Source organism: Engraulis encrasicolus, chromosome 24 (genome assembly GCF_034702125.1).
Source record: "Engraulis encrasicolus isolate BLACKSEA-1 chromosome 24, IST_EnEncr_1.0, whole genome shotgun sequence".
Taxonomy (NCBI): Eukaryota; Metazoa; Chordata; class Actinopteri; order Clupeiformes; family Engraulidae; genus Engraulis; species Engraulis encrasicolus.
Genome location: NC_085880.1, coordinates 19590734 through 19613527, shown reverse-complemented (window position 1 = coordinate 19613527; position 22794 = coordinate 19590734). Strand labels below are relative to the sequence as shown.

At 44.9% G+C, this 22794-nt stretch overlaps 1 protein-coding gene across 1 annotated transcript in view; it reads left to right on the top strand.

Moving 5' to 3' along the window:
- LOC134440890 (echinoderm microtubule-associated protein-like 6) overlaps positions 1-20952 on the top strand; it is a 151637-nt gene extending 130685 nt beyond the window's left edge. The window contains exons 34-44 of the mRNA XM_063191044.1: positions 2499-2672; positions 3544-3755; positions 4547-4704; positions 5244-5358; positions 11181-11369; positions 12687-12859; positions 13963-14125; positions 18290-18393; positions 19724-19877; positions 20236-20336; positions 20871-20952. Coding sequence (XP_063047114.1) covers positions 2499-2672; positions 3544-3755; positions 4547-4704; positions 5244-5358; positions 11181-11369; positions 12687-12859; positions 13963-14125; positions 18290-18393; positions 19724-19877; positions 20236-20336; positions 20871-20895 — 1568 coding nt within the window. The 3' untranslated portion in view covers positions 20896-20952. The remainder of the gene's footprint in view (positions 1-2498; positions 2673-3543; positions 3756-4546; positions 4705-5243; positions 5359-11180; positions 11370-12686; positions 12860-13962; positions 14126-18289; positions 18394-19723; positions 19878-20235; positions 20337-20870) is intronic.
- The last annotated feature ends 1842 nt before the right edge of the window (positions 20953-22794 follow it).

Sequence of the window (22794 nt, the reverse complement as noted above, 5' to 3'; positions counted from 1 at the left end):
CTCCACTCTCCTCTCCTCTCCTCTCCTCTCCTCTGCTCTCCTTTTTTTCTTCTCTTCTCTTCTCTTCTCTTCTCTTCTCTTCTCTTCTCTTCTCTTCTCTTCTCTTCTCTTCTCTTCTCTTCTCTTCTCTTCTCTTCTTGTCTCGTCTCGTCTCGTCTCGTCTCGTCTCGTCTCGTCTCGTCTCGTCTCGTCTCGTCTCGTCTCGTCTCGTCTCGTCTCTTCTCTTCTCTTCTCTTCTCTTCTCTTCTCTTATCTTCTCTTCTCTTCTCTTCTCTCTCTCTTTCTCTCTGCCTCCCTGTAATCTGTTGTTCTGTGTGGAAAGGGTCGAGCCCCCTCCACTGCCCCCTTGGTAGCCATGTTTCTGTGACGAAAAGCAGCTACAAGCCTCTAGCATCTACTGTCTGTCTGTCTGTCTGTCTCTCTCCAGTATAGATACCATCGACAAACACCCTACCGTACCTGCCTGTTCTTTATGTCCTTCATTGATATTTTTCAACTGTTTGCTGATGAAAGTGGTGGAGACAAATATCCTCGCTTGAATGTTGCTCTTTTCAGCTTTGTTCAGTGAAGTTTTTTTCTCGGTCTGTCAGGCAGGCAGTGTCTATATCTGTCAGTAGCTGGTTTATCTGTCTGTGTGTTGTAACTTGTGCTATTCACTATTCCGTCTTTCTTTCTGCAGCTGTCCCTGTCTCTTGTGTGTCCTTACTTGTGCCTTTTAAAGGAACAGACCACCCTTCTTTGATTGTCACATATTTGTAGTATTTCCAAGCATTATTCATGAATGTGCATATCATTTTTGTCTGTGTATTTGCATTGCCTCATTACAGTATAGTATAACCAAATTAAGCATAGCAATGCAAGTCTATGGTACAGAATAAAACATCATCAAATGTACTTATAAACCACTTTAAAATTAATACAAAATTAACCAGTGTGCAAAACTGCAATTTAATTACGTATAGTGATCACTTGTGGCTTGATGCTAAAGTTACCAGTTAGTTCCAGTGATTATACTAAGCTATGCTAATAATTCTGATCCAATAAATCTAAGTACTGAAATCACTGAGAAGAAAATGATAAGCACATTCATGAATAATGCTGGGAAATACTGAAAATATGTGAAAATCAAAGAAGGGTGGTCTGTTCCTTTAAAACTGCTTCAGATTGTAGTGCCTGATATCAGTCCTCCATGTATCAAGCATAATAAATAATAATAATAATAATACTTTCGTTTTATATAGCGCCTTTCAAAACACCCAAGGACGCTTCACAGAGTGTTGTGTTGGAAAGTGTGAGTGTGTGTGCGCGTCAGTGTGTGAGCATGTGTGTGAATGCGTGAGAATTTCACAGGCCTGCCTAAAATGTTTGCTATTCCCCTCAGAAGATCCCAAAAAATATGTAATGTAATGTTTCCAATTCACTGGACCCCTCGTGCTGGAAAGGCCCCTGTAAAGACCTCATGCCTATTTTCCACTAGTCTGCTTCTCTGTGCGGTTCACGCAGTCACAGCTGTAGGCCCCATAGCCCTGTGACAGACCTATCCAGTAGAGTTGTCCCTTAATCCCTCTCTGCAGTGCCTATGTAATAACTGTACTGTCGCCTAAATTGTAATGGCTATGTCTTAATTTGTTACTTAAGGCTCTAATGTCATAGCAATGTTGTTATGATGTAGTTGAGTATTTTCAGCGAATAGTGAATAGGCCCGCTAGCGACCCCATCTGCACTAAGAGGCTACTCCCTCTCTGCAGTGCCTATGTAATAACCTTACTGTCACCAAAATTGTAACGATCAAGTAAAGACTAACTTTTAACCAACTTGTAAAGACCAAATTTCTAATCTGTTACTTTATCCTCTCTGTAATGTCATGTAGCAATGTTGTTACGATATACTCAAGTTGTTTTTTAGCAAAGAGTAAATGGCCCTGCTGGTGGGCCCATCTTGCCAAAGACACTACAGATTTAGCCTGATTATCATCGACGTTCAAATCTCTTCAAGACTTGGTCTGCTCAAGAGCATAAATTGAAAAATGAAAAAAGGTCGCGCAATGCATAGGTTTCTTTTATTACACAGACGCGTTTCGGCGAGGAAGGCAGAGCGCCGAAACGCGTCTGTGTAATAAAAGAAACCTATGCATGGTGCGACCTTTTTTCATTTTTCAGTCTTACAATATTTTGGTCTGCACCCTTAAAAGGAAGAAAAAAACTGTTGGGTGACGCCTGCTCCAACCCTTATGAACTGCTCAAGAGCATAACAATTAATATTTCCCAAACGGCATGGCTGACCCACGTCCCTTGGGTTGCTTATGGTTGTTTGCTTAGCGACAAAGTGGGAGAAGTTCCCGCATTTTCGGGAGCTCAGAAAGTACTTCCATTGCTCTTGACCTGACTAGTTGCAGCGCTGAAAGTGTTGCGTCACTAGGAGGGCACAGCCTGGCTACTACAGACTGGCCATTGAGCCTATACTCTGTCCTCCTCCTCCTCCTCCATCCATTCATCCAGGCACCACTCCGTCCATCCACGTGTGGGATGCGATGAGCAAGCAGACGCTGTCAGTGCTGCGCTGCGGTCACGGTAAAGGAGTGGGCTATGTCAACTTCAGCGCCACGGGAAAACTGCTGCTGTCCGTCGGGGTGGACGCCGAGCACACCATCACCGTGTGGAGATGGCAAGAAGGTGAGGTCAAAAGGGCAGATCATGTACACGCATGATGTGAGTAATACCTACACGTGCTGGACCGAATAGATGACAACTGAAATGAAATGTTCTGTTCTATGGAGCATAGAATAGAGTTGCGTGTTCTATGGAGCATAGCATAGAGTTGCGTCTTCTATGGAGCATAGAATACTGTTTCGTGTTCCATGGAGCATATAATAGTGTTGCTTGTTCTAAAGAACAAAGAGTGTTGCATATTCTACAGAACATAGAATAGCGTTGCATATTCTACAGAACATAGAATAGCGTTGCATGTTCTACGGAGCATAGAATAGTGTTGAGTGTTATTTGGAGCATAGAATAAGGTTGTGTGTTCTGCAGAGCATAGAATAGTGTTGTGTGTTCTATATGGAACCTAGAACAGTGCTGCGGACCTTTATCATTTCCTTTCAAGAAGGTGAGACCACCCACCTAATCACAAAAGAGAAAGGAAAGGAGAGATGCTATGGATGAACAAATATGTTATTACAGGTCCATGGAGAAAAAAACAGATGTCGTCAAAACATGCACAAACTATAAACTGATGTTTGTAGCTTGTTGGTTGATAAAAAGAGAGTACAAAGTCACATGTTCACATGAAGTGCAATTTTCCTTTTTAAACTCCCAAAATGTACTGTATGAGTTTGTTTTTTCACCATTGTTCTTAGTATGTGATAGTGTAACATGCTTCAAGCTCACGACCACGATTGTGTTTTCAGTGCATATTCTACTTGCAGAGGGAGCAACATGAAAAATGTGTGTTCGTGTGTGCGTGTGTGTGTGTGTGTCTGCCTGCCTGCCTGCCTGTCTGCCTGCCTGTGTGTCTGTCTGCCTGTCTGTGTGTCTACTCTAGGAGCCAGGGTGACGAGTAAAGGGGGCCATGCCGACCGCATCTTCGTGGCCGAGTTCCGTCCCGATTCGGACTCCCAGTTCGTGTCGGTGGGCATCCGGCACATCAAGTTCTGGTGGCTGGCCGGGGGGGCGCTGATGTACAAGAAGGGGGTGCTGGGGAACATAGTGGAGGACGCACGCATGCAGACCATGCTGTCAGTGGCCTTCGGTGCTGTGAGTGGACAACTTTTGATTTGTTATTTGGGGTTTTTTGTGTGTGTGTGTGTGTGTGTGTGTGTGTGTGTGTGTGTGTGTGTGTGTGTGTGTGTGTGTGTGTGTGTGTGTGTGTGTGTGTGTGTGTGTGTGTGTGTGTGTGTGTGTGTGTGTATTGTAATAAGTAAGTGTTTAAGTCTTTTAAAATCTGCCAGCCTGTCAATAGCCTATTCCAAATTATTTGGATCTTGTACCTTAATGCTTGTCTCTTGGGTCCAAATAAAAGTAATCAAGTGTGTGTGTGTGTGTGTGTGTGTGTGTGTGTGTGTGTGTGTGTGTGTGTGTGTGTGTGTGTGTGTGTGTGTGTGTGTGTGTGTGTGTGTGTGTATGGGGGGGGCAGGGAAGATGGGTGACAGGAAACAGGTTGGATTCGAACCTGTGTCCCCATGCACCATGTCTCCCAATATATGGTACGATCTGTTATTGAGCCATGCCACAGCATTACTAGTGAAAGTGGGAACACTGGCATGAAAGCCTTCATTAACTTTCAATTGTTTTCCCCTTTCTGTATAGTTATGTATGTAGATAAACTGTATTATATATTCTATCATGTGATGTTTTAATTGTGTGAGTCATGAGCCTTTAATAAAAATCTATAATGTCTCATTGCCTCTCTCCCTCTCTCTCTCTCTCTCTCTCTCTCTCTCTCTCTCTCTCTCTCTCCCTCTCTCTCTCTCTCTCTCTCTCTCTCTCTCTCTCTCTCTCTCTCTCTCTCTCTCTCTCTCTCTCTCTCTCTCTCTCTCTCTTTCCAGAACAACTTGACCTTCTCGGGTGCCATCAATGGGGACGTGTACGTCTGGCGTGACCACTTCTTGGTTCGCGTGGTAGCCAAAGCCCACACAGGGCCCGTCTTCACCATGTACACCACGCTCAGAGACGGACTCATAGTCACCGGGGGCAAGGAGCGACCGTGAGTTAAAACACACACACACACACACACGCACACACACACACACACACACACACACACACACACACACACACACACACACACACACACACACACACACACACACACACACACACACACACACACACAGGGCCCGTCTTTACCATGCTCACAGATGGACTTATAGGCACTGGAGGGAAGGAGCGACTGTGAGTAGTGCATTACTGAAGGGCCTGTGTTATGTCATAGTAGTGTGGTACAATGGCAGTTAACTTTTCAATGTTTACTACAGCGTTCCATTGGAGTAACGGCATGCATTATGAGGCTACTGTACATAAATATCTCTGACTCTCTATGTCTGTGTGTGTCCCTATCGTATGTGTCTATATCTGTCTCTATGTCTGTCTGTGTCCCTATCGTATGTGTCTATATCTGTCTCTATGTCTGTCTGTGTTTCTATCTTATATGATTATCTCTGTCTGTTTCCCTACCCTATGTTAATATCTCCAACTCTGCATCTGTGTCCCTATGTCATGTGTGTGGTGGGCTTGTCTTGTCAGGACGAAGGAGGGTGGTGCGGTGAAGCTGTGGGACCAGGAGATGAAGCGTTGCCGGGCCTTCCAGCTGGAGACGGGCCAGACGGTGGAGTGTGTCCGCACGGTGTGCCGGGGAAAGGTGAGGGGCTTGGAGCGTTGGGCTGCAGTGCACACATCCACAACACACACACACACACACACACACACACACACACACACACACACACACACACACACACACACACACACACACACACACACACACACACACACACACACACACACACACACCTTTGGGGGAAGGTGAGGGGTTTGGAGCGTTAGGCTGCACACATCCACAACAATACATTACATTACATTACATTGCATTTGGCAGACGCTTTATAACCAAAGCGACTTTCAGAAGAGGACATAATCAAGCCAACATCACAAGCAAATACAAAGTGCACAGGAGATATACAGAACAACAAGTGCAATTACAAAGAGGGGTTAGTTTTTTTTTTTTTTTTTTTTTTATAATAAAGAGGAAATAATGAGAACACACACACACAAACACACACTCACAAACTAAACTAAACTAAACTAAACATAATGTCAGGATTCTGCCCTGGGGCAAGGCCAGTTCAATCATTAGTCTAGTAGATTCTCTCGAAAGAGGAATGTCTTTAGTTGTTTCTTGAAGGCTGCAAGAGAGGTGCTTAGTCTTGCTGCCTCTGGGAGACTGTTCCACCACTTGGGAACCACAACGGAGAACAATCTTGACTGGGAGTACCTAGAGCGACTGGATGGCAGAGCCAGACGGCTTGTGCTGGATGAGCGCAGATCTCTTCCAGTAACATAAGGCGTTAGTAGGTCCTTCAGATAAGCTGGGGCCGTTCCTGTGATGGTTTTGTAGGCAAGGGTCAGTGCCTTGTGCTTGATCCGGGCGGCGATCGGTAACCAGTGCAACTCAATAAATAGAGGAGTAACATGGGTCCTTTTGGGTTGATTGAAGATCAACCGTGCCGCCGCATTCTGGATCATCTGCAGAGGCTTTAGCGCACAAGCAGGTAGACCTGTCATGAGTGAGTTGCAGTAGTCAACGCGGGACAGGACCGTGGCCTGGACCAGTCGTTGTGTAGAATATTGTGTCAGCACAGGTCTGATATTCCGTACGTTGGACATCTGGATTCGACAGGTCCGGGTGACCGAGTTGATGTAGTTGGAGCATGACAGCTCATCATCAATCATGACGCCAAGGTTTTTGGCGACTTTGCTTGGGGTCACGATGGTGGAGCCTATCTTGAGGTTGATGTTGTGACTGAGCGGCTCTTTAGCTGGGATCACCAGGAGCTCTGTCTTGGCCAGGTTCAGCTGTAGGTGGTGGTCCTTCATCCATGTTGACAAGTCGGTGAGGCAGGCAGAGATGCGTTCCGAAACCGTGGTGTCCTCTGGACGGAACGACAGGTACATCTGGGTGTCATCAGCATAGCAGTGGTAGGAGAACCCATGTGTTTGAATGACACGTCCCAGGGAGGATGTGTATATTGCAAACAGAAGGGGTCCCAGCACTGATCCTTGGGGTACGCCTGTGGAGAGGGTGTGAGTCGTAGACAGCTTCCCTTGCCATGACACACTGAAGGTGCGTCCAGAGAGGTAGGAGTTGAACCATGAGTGGGCAACGCCTGTGATTCCCATGGCTGTGAGTATCCTCAGGAGGATCTTGTGGTTGACTGTGTCAAAGGCTGCAGATAGGTCTAGTAGTATGAGGACCGAGGATAGTCCTTCCGTTCTTGCAGTCCTTAGAGCTTCAGTCACTGAGAGTAACGCAGTTTCAGTTGAATGTCCACTTCTGAAACCAGATTGTTTTGGGTCAAGTAATCCGTTCTGGTTTAGGAAGTTGGTGACTTGCTTTGCAACTGCCCTTTCTAGCGTCTTGGATAGGAAGGGAAGCAGTGAGACAGGTCTGTAGTTTTCGACATGAGCAGGGTTCAGTGTAGGCTTCTTCAGTAGTGGTGTCACCCTTGCTTGTTTGAAGGCGGAGGGGACAGTGCCGGAGGAGAGTGAGGAGTTCATGATGGATGTGATTGCTGGGACCACTGTTTGGGCAATGTCTTGAAGAAGGTTCGTGGGCACTGGGTCTAGTAGGCAGGTAGTGGGACGGCTTCTTGTGATGAGTCTGGAAACGTCTTCTTCAGAGAGCAGAGTGAATTCATGAAGTGTTGCAGGAGTCGCCGTGTTTTCCAGGGGGGTGTCTTCTGGGCGGGAGGGTGGTTCACAGAATTGCTTGCTAATATTTGCCGTCTTTTCCGTGAAGAAGGTGGCAAAGTTGTCCGGGTTAAGGTCTATGGGTGCAGGAGGGGGGGGAGGGTTGAGCAGTGACTTGAATGTAGAAAACAACTTACGTGGGTCTGTAGTGTTGCTGATCTTGTCGTTGTAGTAGGTCGTCTTGGCAGCTGTTACAGAGGCGGAGAAGGAGGCTAGTAGAGATCTAAGTTTTTCGAGGTCAGATGGGTTGCGGGTTTTGCGCCATTTCCTTTCTGCCGCTCTGAGGGTGGTACGTAGAGCTCGGATGGTCTCTGTCAGCCATGGTCGCGGTTGTGAAGGTCTTGCAGGTTTAGTGACTAGTGGGCAGAGGTTGTCGAGGCAGGAGGTCAGTGTGGAGCTGAGCGAATCTGTAGCAGTGTCAACATCGAGTGAGGAGAGCACAGTTGCTGAGGGCAAGGCATCTGCCACCACTGATGCAAAGCTAGTGCGTGACAGGTTGCGTAGATTCCGCCTATATGTGACCAAGGGAGGGGGGGTGGGTGTAGGGTCGGGTAGGGAGGTGGTGAAATGGAGGAAAAAGTGGTCTGAAACATGCATTGGTGTTACCTTGATGTTGTCCGCTTGGCAGTCCTTAGTCATGATCAGGTCGAGCTGGTTACCACTCTTGTGTGTCGGGGGGCAGCTGGCTAGTTGAATGTCAAATGAGTTCATCAGGGCCTTGAAGTCTGTGGCGTACGGCTTCTCTAGATGTATGTTGAAGTCGCCGAGGACAAGTAGGGGGCCGCCTAGGTCCGTGATGGAGGAGATCAGCGTATCCAATTCGTCAATAAAGTCGCCCAGTGTTCCTGGGGGACGGTAGATCACAAGTACAGACACCTTGATTGGGGCTGTGACTTTGATTGCATGGTATTCCAGGCAGCTGTAGTTGTTGGCAGGCAGCAGGGGGGCATAGCTCCAATGCTTGTTGATAAGGATCCCTGTTCCGCCTCCTCTTTTCTTCAGCCGACTGGTGTGTGAAAATGAGTAGTTAGCTGAGAGTGCTGCTGGAGTGGCTGTGTTTTCAGGCTTCAACCAGGTTTCTGTTAGTGCCAACAGGTCAACAGAGAGACTACTAGCATAAGCAGAGATAAAGTCTGCTTTGTTGACAGCTGACTGGCAGTTCCAGAGACCAACAGTGAAGGAGGTGATTGAAGTTGTGTTCGGTTGTAGTGGCTGAAGGTTGGCCAGGTTTCTGCGTTGGTTGGAGGGTTTGAAAGGCCTGCGCCTTCTGCAGATTACTGGGATTGTCTGGAAACACATTGTCGATGTAGGTCAGCAGTGAGATAAAAATGTGCCTTACGTGTCGTTGCTTCGGTGGAGTTGCACAGGTAGAGTTGCTTGTCTTGTCACTCGTCGGTCTTAGCACGAGGAGGGCTGCCGCTGCCCAGCTGCCGCTGGAAGCGCACTTACTTTCCTAATATGGGCGTCTGTGCCACTCAATGAGCACTGTCCCCAGCAATTAGAAAAACAATACCTAGTTTCTGTGGGTGTGGCCCTGATAATTGCTCACCTGACGCCTTCCCAATACTACAGCTGACTTTACTAGAGCATGAACACAGATACACACAATTGACAATTTCTTTTACAGAACACAATTAGTAAAGATGTAGCAAAATACACTTACTGGCTGCAGTCACATGTACCCTTGCCTTGTCAAGTGAAGCAGGCTTGTCCTACACCTTAGCACTTAGCCTGGCTATTTAACTCTTGGGTTGAGGTGAGTCGCACTGCCCCCAGCAATTAGAAAAACAATACCTAGTTTCTGTGGGTGTGGCCCTGATAATTGCTCACCTGACGCCTTCCCAATACTACAGCTGACTTTACTAGAGCATGAACACAGATACACACAATTGACAATTTCTTTTACAGAACACAATTAGTAAAGATGTAGCAAAATACACTTACTGGCTGCAGTCACATGTACCCTTGCCTTGTCAAGTGAAGCAGGCTTGTCCATCACACACACACACACACACACACACACACACACACACACACACACACACACACACACACACACACACACACACACACACACACACACACACACACACACACACACACACACACACACACACACCTCTGGGGGAAGGTGAGGGGTTTGGAGCGTTGGGTAGAGCAGGTCCACAAGAAAACAATAATCCAGGTGTCAGACAAAAGTGGTTGAGCGTGTGAGAGAGTGGTCTACACACCTGGGCAAGAACTCCTAGAAATATAAACTTGAGGAAGTTCCCGCAGGTGGATCATTCTAAACGTTTCCGTTTGTTTAATGAAATACAGTTTATATTTTTTTGAACTCATGCCCGGTGTGGGGAAAGTAAGGGCACAACGTTCACGTAACCAGCTATACTCTTTTATATGCAGTTAGCTTAGTGTAGCCCCTTAATGCACACTGTATCTCCAGTGGCACGCTATAATAGTCGTTGAAATGTAACTACCATAGTACTACAATGCTGTGGCACAACACAGGCCCTTTAGTAATGCACTACGACTTGGTCACTCATTACCATACTGGTAACAACAAAAGCCTGTGTCTTAAGGGGTTACTTACAATCTTTTGGCCTCCAAAAACTTTGCATACTATTCAAAGTGTACAACACACTCCCTGTGTGTGTGTGTGTGTGTGTGTGTGTGTGTGTGTGTGTGTGTGTGTGTGTGTGTGTGTGTGTGTGTGTGTGTGTGTGTGTGTGTGTGTGTGTGTGTGTGTGTGTGTGTGTGTGTGTGTGCGTGTGTGTGTGTGCGTGTGTGTCTGCGTGTGTGTGTGTGTGTGTGTGTGTGTGTGTGTGTGTGTGTGTGTGTGTGTGTGTGTGTGTGTGTGTGTGTGTGTGTGTGTGTGTGTGCGTGTGTGTCTGCGTGTGTGTGTATGTGTGCGCGCACATGCATACGTGAATGTGTGTACCATATGTTTGTCTACTGACTCAATTCTCTTTGTTCATCTTCATCAATTTCTGACTGTCTGTTTTAAACACAAAGTTTTTAAAAAGGTAATGTTTATTCAGCATATCCTCTACTGTTAACTGCCTGTAGCTAGTGCTAGTGATTTAGTTACAAATGTTAAGTGTCAAGGGTAGCCTTTGTCTGTGTCACTCATAGAGCAAAGTAATCCATCTTATATTTCCCCTTTTATCTCATTTATCTAGCACTACAGAAATAAAAGCTGTTAAAACAGCACAAATCAGTAAGATGGTATTCTGGCTTGTTTTTTCTTGAAAGTGTAGCTGTTAGTCAGTTAGCAACTTAGGTAGTTGCCAATGAGAACTTGCATTGCAACCAAGAATGTAGCCATCATACTGTAGTTAGCAACTACAGTTTTGAGAAATGCACCTCTGTATTCCCTTGCTTCCTACCATCTAGGGACCACAATGGAAATAAGCCTTCAGGCTTTTTGTGTTATGCCCGACTATTTCTTTCTTTTAATGTATGGTTCAGTTGCTCTACCATGTTTTTGCATCAAAATAGTCAAATAAATGCATTCATTCATTCATTCACCACCCTGCCCCCCAACCCCACTTCTACCCCCTCCTCTCTTCTCCCATCTATTCCCCTGGCCTATCTGCTTTTGTAAAGCGACCTTGGGTTACTTGAAAGGTGCTATATAAAACCAAGTTATTATTATTATTATTATTATTATTATTATTATTATTATTATTATTATTATTATTATGATCTTGTCAGGGTAAGATCCTGGTGGGGACGAAGGATGGCGAGATCATTGAGGTGGGGGAGAAGAACGCGGCGTCCAACATCCTGATCAACAGCCACATGCAGGGCGAGATCTGGGGCCTGGCCACCCACCCTGCTAAAGACGTCTTCATCTCCGCCAGCGACGACGGCACCATACGCATATGGGACCTTGTGGACAAGGTGAGATGAGGGGGCGTAGTGGACAAGGGGAGATGAGTAGTGGACAAGTTGAGATGAGGCCTTGTGGATACAGAGATGAGGGGACTTAGTGGAGAAGTTGGGATAGGGCCATCCTCATATGTTACCAAGTGGATAAGGTCAAATGACTAGTGGACAAGGTGAGATATGAGACCACATGGATAAGGTGACATGAGACCTAGTGGATAAGTTGGGATGAGGCCTAGTGGATAAGGTGAGATATGAAACCTAGTGGACAAGTTGGGATAGGGCCATCCACATCTCTGAGACCCAGTGGGTAAGGTGAGATGTCCAGTGGATAAGGTAAGCTATTGGACCTAGTGGACAAGTTGAGATAGGAACATCCTCATATGTTACTTAGTGGATAAGGTGAGACGATGGGATTATCTGTATGTGGGACCTAGTGGATAATGTATTAAAAATTGATGGAAATTGTAAAATTTATGAAGCAAAGTCACCATGCTTGTTTGGTCTAGAGGGTTATTTACAGAAATGTTATTTACAAAAATGCAGGAGGACGCAGCATACGGTAGGACAAGAGGACAGGACAGATGTTGCTATTGGTCATCTTTACTAGTCTTGTCCAGTGGTACTACCAGTACTGAAAGTAATTATCATTTTACAGAGCTCTAGATTTTTACTGTCCCATTTTAGGGTATATTCATGTGAAATGTTATGTACTGTAAGCAAAATGTCTATGTCTTATTCACTGATACTACCATAGACTAAATGTTGTGTACAATCGAATTGTTATGCACTATAGTCACTATGCACAATTTAATAGTAGTCAAGTCAAGTAGTCTTATGGGACAGTGTAATTACTAGCCTCATGCACCATCCTACGTACTTCCGCCAAGAGACTTGGCTCCGCACTACGTCTGGTACCTGTTTTCTGTGGAGCGATGTTGCCGGTAGGATTTGGCCGGTGTTCTGACAAACGGTCCTACATTGTAATTTTATCCTACGGTAGGATGTTCTGTCAGACATGTCTGTTAAATGGTCCTACATCGCCAAAGATAGATGTCTGACATGTTGGTTCAACAAATTATCCTGATTTTTCCAAAAAATTCCTTTCCGCTTCCTGCAATTGCGTCAGATCAAACAACCTCCAGACCATGAATACAAAATGAAATGGTAGTATTATGGCATGGTCAGGACCAGGCTATGTAATTACAGTATTGTTATCGAATTGATTTTACATCGATTTACATTACACCTTACATTACACTTAGCTGATTTAGCAATAAAACAAAATTAGGCCAACACATTGAAGTGACGGCATGCTTTCTCTAATGGCAGAAATTGCTGAACAAAGTGAGCTTGGGCCACGCGGCTAAGTGTGCAGCGTACAGCTTGGACGGGGAGATGGTGTCGGTAGGGATGAAGAACGGGGAGTTCATCATCCTCCTCACCAACTCACTGAAGATGTGGGGCAAGAAGAGGGACAGGAGCGGAGCCATCCAGGATATACGGTACACACACACACACACACACACACACACACACACACACACACACACACACACACACACACACACACACACACACACACACACACATACATACACACACACAAACACACACACACACACACATGGCATCTAGGATATACGGTACACACACACACACACACACACACAGACACACACACACACACACACACACAGACACACACACACACACACACACACACACACACACAAACACACACACACACACACATGCCATCCAGGATATACGGTACACACACACACACACACACACAGACACACACACACACACACACACACACACACACACACACACACACACACACACACACACACACACACACACACACACACATACACACACAGACACACACACACACACACACCATCCAGGACATATGGTACACACACACACACACACACACACACACACACACACACACACACACACACACACACACACACACACACACACACACACACACACACACACGACATCCAGGACATATGCTACACACATACACACCCATACACACACACACACAACACAGGTCCTCAACACACACACATGCACACACCATCCAGGACATCCGGTAATTAACGCGTGTGTGTGTGTGTGGGTGTGCGTGTGCATGTGCGTGTGAGTGCGTGCCTGCACGTGTGTATGTGCATGTGTGTCTGTCTATGTCTGTGTGTATGTACAGATCTCTGTGTATGCATGTACTGTATGTCTGTGCATGTGTGTGTGTGTATGCACGTAATGTGTACGTATGTACGTAATGTATGTGTACTGTCTACTGTTTGTCTAATTGTCTATGTCCACACGTAAAGTCCATGTCTATGTCTGCATGGGAAAGTAAGAAACATAATTTCAATTCTTTGTATGAGCAGGGCATGTAAAGAAATTGACAATAAAACCGACTTGACTTGACTTGACTTGACTTGAACTGTGTGTGTGTGTGTGTGTGTGTGTGTGTGTGTGTGTGTGTGTGTGTGTGTGTGTGTGTGTGTGTGTGTGTGTGTGTGTGTGTGTGTGTGTGTGTGTGTGTGTGTGTGTGTGTGTGTGTGTGCGCGTGTGTGAGCAGGTTCAGCCCAGATAAGCATTTCCTGGCGGTGGGTTCTGGTGAGTGTGCGGTAGACCTGTATGACCTGACACAGGGCCCCTCGCTCAACCGCATTAGCTACTGCAAAGACATCCCCAGCTTCGTCATCCAGATGGACTTCTCAGCCGACAGCAAGTTCATAGAGGTACTGTAAAAATACTCTCCTCTCCTCTCCTCTCCTCTCCTCTCCTCTCCTCTCCTCTCCTCTCCTCTCTTCTCCTCTCCCTTCTGTCCTCTCCCCTGTTCACCTCTCCTCTCCTCTCCTCTCCTCTCCTCTCCTCTCCTCTCCTCTCTTCTCCTCTCCCTCCTGTCCTCTCCCCTGTTCACCTCTCCTCTCCTCTCCTCTCTTCTCCTCTCCTCTGTTCTGCTCTCCCATCCTGTCCTCTCCTCTCCCTCCTCTCCTCTCTTCTCCTCTCCCTCCTCTCCTCTCTTCTCCTCTCCTTCCTGTCCTCTCCTCTGTTTTCCCCACCTCCACTCTCCTCTCCTCTGCTCTCCTCTCCTCTCTTCTCCTCTCCTCTCCTCTGCTTTCCTCTCCCCTCCTCTCTTTCCTCTCCTCTCTTTCCTCTCCTCTCTCTCCTCTCCTCTCCTCTCCTCTCCTCTCCTATCTTCTCCTCTCAGCTCCCTCCTCTCCTCTCCTCTGCTCTGCTCTCCTCTTCCTCTCTCTTCTCTGCTCTCCTCTGCTCTACTCTCCTATCCTTTCCTCTGCCCTCCTCTCCTCTCCTCTCCTCTGCTCTCCTCTCCTCTCCTCTCCTCTTCTCTCCTCTTCTCTCCTCTTCTCTTCTCTTCTCTTCTCTTCTCTTCTCTTCTCTTCTCTTCTCTTCTCTTCTCTTCTCTTCTCTTCTCTTCTCTCCTCTTCCTCTCTCTCCTCTCCTCTCCTCTCCTCTCCTCTCCTCTCCTCTCCTCTGCTCCGCTCCGGACATGCGGATACCGTTGATGTGTGCCTCAATACTGTATGTGAGGGGGGCATGTACGTCTGTGCAAACTCCAAATATAGTTCAAGTCGGTAACCAAGTTAAGAAATTGAGTTCCACTGCAAAGAGCTGATGAAACCCAAGGGAGAGAAACAGGCAGAGAAATTACTCATTACCAAGAACATACCTGTATTTCGCACGAAACACTTAAAAGCCTGTTACAATTACACATTAAATCTTGTAAAGATTTAATTACACATTAAATCTTTGTTTTATCATGTCATAGGCAATACAACGTGCCTAGTGTCTACCATACTTACTGACAATAAAGTTTCTAACTAACGAACATTAATTTACTCACTCCCATTTTCCTTAGTCGTGAGCATAAATGAAATAAAGGTGCTATGGTTATATGTCATCCAGAGGGGGACAGTGTAGGAAATGATGAGTTGCAAATTGGAAGCTATTAACACGTTTACAAATAGTCCATGTGTCCTAGCTTTAAATTAATCTGATATAAAATCTCGAAACCCAAAATAGCGATGTCAGCATTTACGATATAAGTGTCATAGTTAAGGACATACAGTATAATATCACGACATATTATGTGACCTTACTTAATCTTACTTCATATACTGTAACAATTTAGCACACAAAAATACAAGGAGAACTGGGACTATATTTAGTTGGCTACATATATGGCAAGTCTTGACTATTTATAGTCGACGTACTTGTAATTCACAAACGCCCCAGACACAAGAGCCACAAACACTGCACTTCCTGTAGTTTATTTCACACACAATCAAAGATGGCCGCCTGTTTTGTTAAAAGCTTACTTTATAGGTCGAGATTGATTCTGGTCTGGCCTTCTGGTCTTTTTGTCTATTTTCTTGCTGTGTGACGTGAAGTAAGTAGCTCATGGTGTCTAGTGTCAGTCTGCAGGAGAGAGCGGGGGTGGGGTGGGAGAGGGGAGAGGGGGTAGTGAGTCAGGGAGCCACATTTAGCTGAGGTGCCCGGAGGTTGGAAATAGGTGTCCCTTTTTTCGTTGGGGGTGGGAGAGGGAAGGTTTGCTGTCATTGCAGAAGACTAACAAGGAGGAAGCAGGAGTAAGGTTCCTTGGCTCCCAGAGGAGCTCAATCTCCCTTAGGGGGAACAAGCACACTCTTATTCCTACAAGTGTGTTATATGCTGAGATTCAAGTACTGGCTACAGAAAGTAAAATCTCTCTCATGTTGTTCTGCTAACAGATGACTAATTCATTTGAGTTCCCCTTCACAAATCATGAGCTCAATCTCTCCCAGGGGAAAACTCTTATTCCTACAAGTGTGTTAAATGCTGACATTCAAGTCCTGAGTTTTGGAACCATGCTCTTCTAACATGGGTTGCCAGATGAGAGTGATGATTTCCAGCCCAAAAAATGCTCAAAATCCGCCTTGAAGCACTAAAGGCTGCTGCTCAGAATTCCTAGGAGGTCAAGTGCAAGCCAAATGTTTGTCAATGCTAGGGTACCTACCTGTGCAGCTGTGCTGCGTAATCTTATGTATAAATTCATGTGCAGGGCATCTGAGTCACAAAACACCCTAGTTGCTGTCCTGACCAGCCCTAAATGTAGCTCTGTGAGACTCTTCTCAAGCATGTGGAATCACTGGCGAGCATGCTTGTATGTGGGACAATGACTTGATAATTATGATATATCTGTGTGTTTTTTTTCCCCTTCTTTTTCTTTGTCAGTTGTTCCAGGTTTTTGTTTGTTTGTTTTTTTTTGTTTTGTTTTTAAGATATGTACTGTGTTGTGATGCTCTGTCTTTTTAATGTGATATGGATCCCCCTGGGTCTGGAATGAAGAATGAATTGAATTGAATAAATCCCGCCCAATTCTATTGATTTCTCTGGGCAAAATTGGGCGGGTTTTCCTGCAAAGTGCCATTTTTACCCGCACACGGCCATCCTAAGCAGCCCAATTGGGCGGGAAACAGCCCAATCTGGCAACACTGCTTCTAACATGATGACTTCCCTAATTGCTTTGAGCTCTCTTCACAAGTCATGATCTGCTGAATATGAGTTGGTTGGATCACATTTGTGGCACAGGCCTTTTAGTTCTAGAACAGTAACACTGTAGAATACAACAGAGGTAACTTTGAAAGTCTTTCTGTTATTTTAGACTTATATTTATGTAGCTGGCACTCTAGTATATTTACAAGGGCCGCCCTTCTGGATAGAAAGGTGTAGTGGGGGTAGACGTCTTCCTCAAGGGCACCCAGGGGGATGAGTGTCATTTCTTTAAACCCCACATGTTTCCTCGTGTCAGAGGAACTGACCTTGCACCTACCCAGCAGGGCTTGTCACTGGCACCGGCCAACCGGCCAAATGCTGGTAAAACTTGGCTGTGGCTAGTAATACTTTGAGTGTCACAGGCCAATTTGGCTGGCAGTTTATTCCTTGGTATAACATACGCATCATAGTCTATATTCTATTGTTTGCCCTTTCTGTATCAATTGTTTGTATTTAAGTTCAAGAAAAAGCTCAGTAACTCAGTTTCTATTTGCTTGATATACTTCCATGTAGAAAGCTATACACTTCATCTTGCTTTAGCTCCTCATCTTCTGAGGTTAGACGTACGCTATCATGATTAAGATAAAACAACAATATAGAATCAGTGGCTAGTGGAATACCTGAATGGCTAGAGACTCTGAAAAACTACAGTGGCCGGTGGGTGAAAAAAATAATGTCAAGCCCTGCTACCCAGTGCCAAGAGCATCTCCTTAACCATTGCAGCACAAAAAAAGCCCTTGGACCACTGAGGTCTAGTTAGAAAAACTGCAACAGGCCCAACCAAATGTTTTTTCTATGTTTGTTATCAGATCAGATTTTCTGAGTATCAGATTTTCTATGTTTGATTTGGAGTTATCGAATCACATTTGTTGTTGATCCAGCAAAATGGTAAATGAATACCGAGCGAGCTAAGACCTGTGGTTATCTACTGTGAGTGCGGGCAGCAGACCACAACTGATGGCCTGCAAGAACTCACAAAATTGTACACGGACAGATTTTATTTTTCACATTTCTCTGCTATGCACAGTTTGTTTATTTCATGATTCATGTCAAGACAAGAAAGCTTATGAACACTGTTCACATTCACAGCGTTTTACTCGCAAATGTGACCAGTGTGCGGGAGCTTTCTTGTCTTGACGTTGGTGGCCCAGGTGTTCCACTCCAACGCACCTGACCAAAGGAGGTGTGCAAGAATGCTAAAAAAAGAGTATTTTTTATAAAATGTATATCATCCTCACGTTGATTCCCACTGAGCACTGTGATGGCCATGAACAACTCCATGCATGAAAAAGTGACTTACATCAGACAGACGCTTGTTGATGTGCATGGTGTTCTGTTTGCTGCAGGTGTCGACGGGCGCCTACAAGCGTCAGGTGCACGAGGTGCCTTCTGGGAAGGTGGTGGTGGAGCCGGCGGTGACCGACAGGATCACCTGGGCCTCCTGGACAAGGTGTGCGCTCCCTTTCTTTCCCTTCCCTTCCCTTCCCTTCCTGCCTTTATCCCCACCACGAGTACATACTCCCCTGTCCACTCTCATCGCGAGTACGCACTCCAATTCAAAACCCCTTATTTGGCTTCAAAGGTTCACAGTCTATTCCTAATCTAGTGTGTCCTCCTCTCCTCCCGTCGCTACTGTCATCACTATGGTGTCTATGGCGACTCCACTGTCCTCTCCCTTCCTGCCATTGTCCTCATCACAAGCACACACTCCCATGTCCCCTCCCACCGCCAATACATACTCCCCTCTGAACACACACACTCCCATGTCCCCCTCCACCGCAAATTTTGGGAACACTGATGATGGGCTAGACCCGAAACGTTTGCTTCCCACTTTTTGTTTTGGCTTCTCTTTATGTTCAGCTTTTAATACAGTTTCACTGAACAGCATCAAGCTCCTGTGTGCGACTCTTTTTTCTTCACACTGCATTTTTGGTTGGGAATTACGCATCGAGCGAAACTTCTCAAGTAAGACAAAGGCGCGGACGCCATCTCTACCTTCGCCCTCCCACCGCGAATACATAGCCTACTCCCCTCTGAACACAAACACTCTACTGTTCGTATTCCGCCATTATCTTCATCACAAGTAGCCGGGCTCCGCTCTACTGGTGGCGCAACACCTTCGGCTCAGCTACACACAGAAGGTCCAGGAGCTTGCTCAATCCCGCTACAGCGGGATCTCCACCCACTTTGTCTGGAACCAATCAACTGAGCATTTCCAACCGTCCTGGGTAGAAGCGTGTTCAAGGCAGTGACGTGGTTTAATCAGAGAAGAAATGTTTGGTTTAAACTTCGGCCCTGCGCGGGTGTCAAGTAGCCTAAAGTAAGTGTCACCCGATCTTGAAGGAACTGATTAAAAATGACATGTCTAGTATCTAGTACGTATGTCTAGTGTTTTTTTATTTTGGTTTTTTTTACTGCAAAAACTTTTCCTACATTTTCTACAATTCACTCTAAAGTTTTTGCTTTTTGGGACTTAATTGAGGAGAAAAGTTTGCTTTGCTTATGAATTTTTAAATTCATGAGTACATGACAACTATTTTGTATATCTTGCATCTTGGACCTCTTCCCTAGTCAGGCCAAGAGCAATGTAAATATTGTTTCTGATCTCCCGAATAAACGGGAGCTCCACCCATTTTGTCAGACACCAGTCAACCAGTTGAAAACCTAGGGAGGCGGGTCAACCATGCCATTTCGGGAACGTTAATTGTTATGGTCTCGGTCAGACCAAGTCTCAAAGACGTTTGAAAGTCGATGATAATCAGGCTACGTCTTCCCCACAGCATCCTGGGAGATGAGGTGCTGGGGATCTGGCCACGGAATGCAGACAAGGCCGATGTCAACTGTGCCTGCGTGTCCCACGCCGGCCTCAACATCGTCACCGGGGACGACTTCGGCCTGGTCAAGCTCTTCGACTTCCCATGCCCCGACAAATTTGTAAGTTCAAGTAGGAGTGGGCGCCGCTTATGGACTGTGTTGTATTCATTATGTCTTTGTCGGTTGTAAAATGCACTTAAATTTCCTCTTGGTCCTTGTCTGAGATGTCTTTAAAAATCTCTCACGCAAAGATAGTGGATGTGGATATTGTATTGTGTGGGAACAAATTGAAGATATTATTAGTGGTGGCTGTCTGCACTGTATTTTCCCTGACAAAGAATCAGTAGACGAGTAGATGTTCTCTGTCTGTCTGTCTGTCTCTGTCTCTGTCTGTCTGTCTCTCTCTCTCTTATTCTCTCTCTCTGTTATCTCTCTTGTTCTGTATATATTTATCTCTTCCCAACTCTTGTGAATGCAGGCCAAACACAAGCGATATTTTGGTCACTCTGCCCATGTGACCAACATACGCTTCTCCTACGATGACAAGTACGTTGTCAGCACGGGGGGCGACGACTGCAGGTATATGCCAAGGAGATGATCATCATTCAGAGCTAATGCCATATCGTACTTAAAGGTTCACTGTGTAATATTTTTAGTTGCTGATTTCCAGAATTAATGCTGCCCATTCACAAATGCTACCTTTTTAACAAATACTTACCACCACCATAAAATTCTAAGTATTCGTTATGACTGGGAAAATTGCACTTTTCCTACATGATAAGGGGGATTTTCTCCATGGTCCTCCATTTTGCATTTTACGAAATAGACATGCTTAGCTGCAAAACTTACTTAACTTTGGTCATACTAGTAAATATTGGATTATTATTTTGTATGTATTCATGAAAAGATCAAATTTGGCAATAGGCAGCACAGTTTCAATGAGCAGCATAGCTGCAATACCTACTTTACCATCAATACCATCCCACACAGTGCACCTTTAATAATATCTAACTAACAACATTTAAAACACAGTGACATTTTAGACAAGCTGTTGGAAAGCATTTGAGATTCATGGACTCGTCTCGTATGTTCATGGGTGTTTTTCTCTTCCAGTGTGTTCGTGTGGAAATGCCTGTGACTCGGAGCCCATGTTGCCCAAAACCTCAAGTGTCTGGCTTGACATGCTGCATACGAACCACCAATCACGTTCAAGGATATGAATGGGGATGCTGGGTAGTGGGGTGGGGTGGGATGGCGGGGGTGTGTGTGTGTCTGGACTGGGAGTGGGGCTGTCCCAGAGGAGGAATTTGACTGATGGATTATTCAATTGAGTTTCAATTCAATTGAATTTATTGTGTCAGATTGTGAGAGATGGTTCTAGAACATGCCCAGTTTCCAGTGGTGATTCGGTGGTGTGTATAGAAAGATAAATACTTGTTTACATGCATCTGTTTTACATTGGGAACAGTAAAGGGAAAATTGGTTGCCATTATAGTTTTTGCTTCTTTTTTTTAATTTTTTTTTTTAAAAACAGAACATTTCTAATTTTAGTTTCATGTTGTGTAAAGATTTACTTTTTATCATGAAATGTAAGTGCCTTTATGAATATTTTCATTTTTTTGTTTTCATGAATCAAGGTTTCTTGGTTGTTTTGTAAACTCAAGGTGCTAATGGGTCATAAGATTCCTTCACAGTTTTACACTAATCCTCACAGCCACAGCATATCCAAAACCCATGCACGCTCTTCTCTCAATATCAAATCTACTGTATATCAACCTTAAGCAGGCGAGGTGGCCAAGGGGGCAATCGCCCTGGGCCCAAGGCTACAGGAGGGCCCACTCTGCCTTGCTGAATCATTTACAAAACATGGTTTTGGGATAAATAACAACATATTTTAAGAGATTTAGAGGTGAACCTTCGTCCCTGATATCAACACACAGTAGAATATACAAACAAATGATTGAACAGAAGCAAGTTCTTCAAACAAACCCCATCACCAAATACAATTACATATTGCCTTCTGCCTGCTGATTTAGTAGCAATTTAACTTATTTCTGTCATTGAACAAGAATTACATTATACATTCAGAATGATTTCAGTTTCCTGTACACACTAAATGTGACACAAATCGGCAGATGCAGAGTATCAGAGGGAGAAAACAAGCATTTGGTTGATGAGAATAACGAGCAATGCTCGTCAGTGGCGTGGCGTGTGAGCGGTTTAGAAAAACGGTAACTGTAATCTATGGACAGCTATGCATTTAAAGCCTACACTCACAGCCCTAAGAAAGTTATTAATGTGGAAATTGTGTCTGAACTTGAACATTTTGTGTAGGTTATAGTTATTGTGGATATTGTATTGTGTGGGCTTTACAATGCATTCATACTGTAAGTGGAAGCACTGCAGCATACTACTGTTTGCAGAAAGGACATATTTTCACTCCTGTCTTACTTGATTCACATTTATGAGTGTAAAACAAAAGTTTTGATGGTTTTCAGAAAATGCTAAATAATTCACATGCAGAATTGCTTGTAGGATGTGTCCGAAATGCACTGTTTATGGTCTGCAAACATGTAGGCATTCTTCCATGCGATAGAAAACATGTATGTGTAATGTTTCCAGGAAAAGGGTGTGGTGCTTCAGAGGATCATTTGAACATCTTATTGTGGACAGTTAAGGGGACTTGTAACACCAAAGTTGACTATGCAGTCTTAATTCAGAAAAGGTATTTATTTACGGAATTGATAGGTCACTACCAAAGGCAGGTAAATGTGACATCTCGGAAGTGTGATGTGACAAACTAATGTCTCAGCTTAGTAAAGTCCAGGTCTTAATTTGTCATAGTTCAACTGTCCAACTCTCAACGTTGCCTTTATGTTTAGCCAGTACTGAATTATCACTGTAATGTTTAGGTCTACGTGTGGCAGCAATATTACGTCAATATTGTTCTGTGTGTCTGTATTGAATATGGATGTCCTGCATTTTTTTAATTCAAAAAGTCTGGTTGGTGTTAAAATTATTTGTACCATACTGTAAA